General features: G+C 42.2%; 1 protein-coding gene across 1 annotated transcript in view; it reads right to left on the bottom strand.

Moving 5' to 3' along the window:
- Positions 1–1247, bottom strand: part of LOC101856880 (testin) — a gene marked incomplete at its 3' end in the record, with an annotated part of 67338 nt that overhangs the window by 10511 nt on the left and 55580 nt on the right. The window contains 1 exon segment of the mRNA XM_013081015.2: positions 917–1160. Coding sequence (XP_012936469.1) covers positions 917–1160 — 244 coding nt within the window.

Below are 1247 nucleotides of genomic sequence, written 5' to 3'. Positions count from 1 at the left end.
TTCTTCTTCTTCTTCTTCTTCTTCTTCTTCTTCTTCTTCTTCTTCTTCTTCTTCTTCTTCTTCTTCTTCTTCTTCTTCTTTTTATTCTTATTCTTCTTCTTCTTCTTCTTCTTCACAATCACCACCATCATCATCATCTTATCAGCTTCTCTTCCTCCTCGTCGCCCTTCTCCTTCTCGTCTTCGTCGTCCTCTTCCCGCTGTTTTGCCAGCAAATACAGCACAGACAGTACACACGTGAGCACTGTTCCATATCTACAGACGAGAACAGTTGTTTTCTAATTATCTGCAATCCCTCTCTTTTAAAGAGTGTATGTGACTAATACACACAAGCCATGCCCCAAATACGCATTGTGGAGACTGGCAAGTGATTGGCCAAAAAACGCAAGACGCCATAAGGTGACAGGGGATTCTTGGAGGCTGGCGTAAAGCTTAAGTGGGGACATCTGTTCGAGAAATCGGCACAGAATCGGGATTCACGAAGACTTCTTATCAGCAGCTTGTCTCAGGCGGGACCACAGGCAATGAATGATGTTGCTGAGTGATTGGCCATAATAATATGATACGCCGCAGTTGTTGGGTTTTTTTTAAAGAGGACGCCTAATTTGCTCTTTTGAAGACGCGCTGTTCTGGGGTTACTTTTTAAAAAAAGATGCACGTAGCCATACAGGTGTTTCAAAACCGTCCTCTTTCTCTTTTTTTTTCAAAGTTTAAAAGGCAGGCTATAATGTGCTTTCTATTAACGCAATTCATATTTCTGATTTATGTGTGGTGGTTTGAAGTGTTTCGCAGCATTACCTTTGAGATTCTACTGGTCGGAGGCAGCGTAATAATATGTCCGCTACACCCTAAAAGAATTAAGAACTACCGTGCACAGAACAATAAACTAAGTAAACATCGAGGCAGCCAATACTCACCACGTTCTCACTGATCAGCTTGGTCATCACAATATCGTTCTGGGCCGGCTTGAGCTGGGTCAAGTCACCAGGGTCGGTGATGGACAACTTCTGGAACTGTGTCGTCCAATCAGGTTTGGGGTCCTGGGGTGCCGGGGGCGAATCACATGACTGGAACAGCAAACTCATTGGTCGGAAATCTCTCTGTTGGCACGGCTGCATGTCGTGATCTTCCGCTAGGCAACGGCAGTTTTTGCATATTTTCCTGAATAATAATAACAAAAATAATAATAATAATAATAATATAACAATAACAACAGTATAATATAACAATAACTACAATAACAACATC

The sequence above is a fragment of the Aplysia californica genome, unplaced genomic scaffold (genome assembly GCF_000002075.1).
Source record: "Aplysia californica isolate F4 #8 unplaced genomic scaffold, AplCal3.0 scaffold00111, whole genome shotgun sequence".
In the NCBI taxonomy this organism is placed as follows: domain Eukaryota; kingdom Metazoa; phylum Mollusca; class Gastropoda; order Aplysiida; family Aplysiidae; genus Aplysia; species Aplysia californica.
Note: the sequence above shows the minus strand (reverse complement) of the source record. Positions and strands in the feature narration are given on the sequence as shown.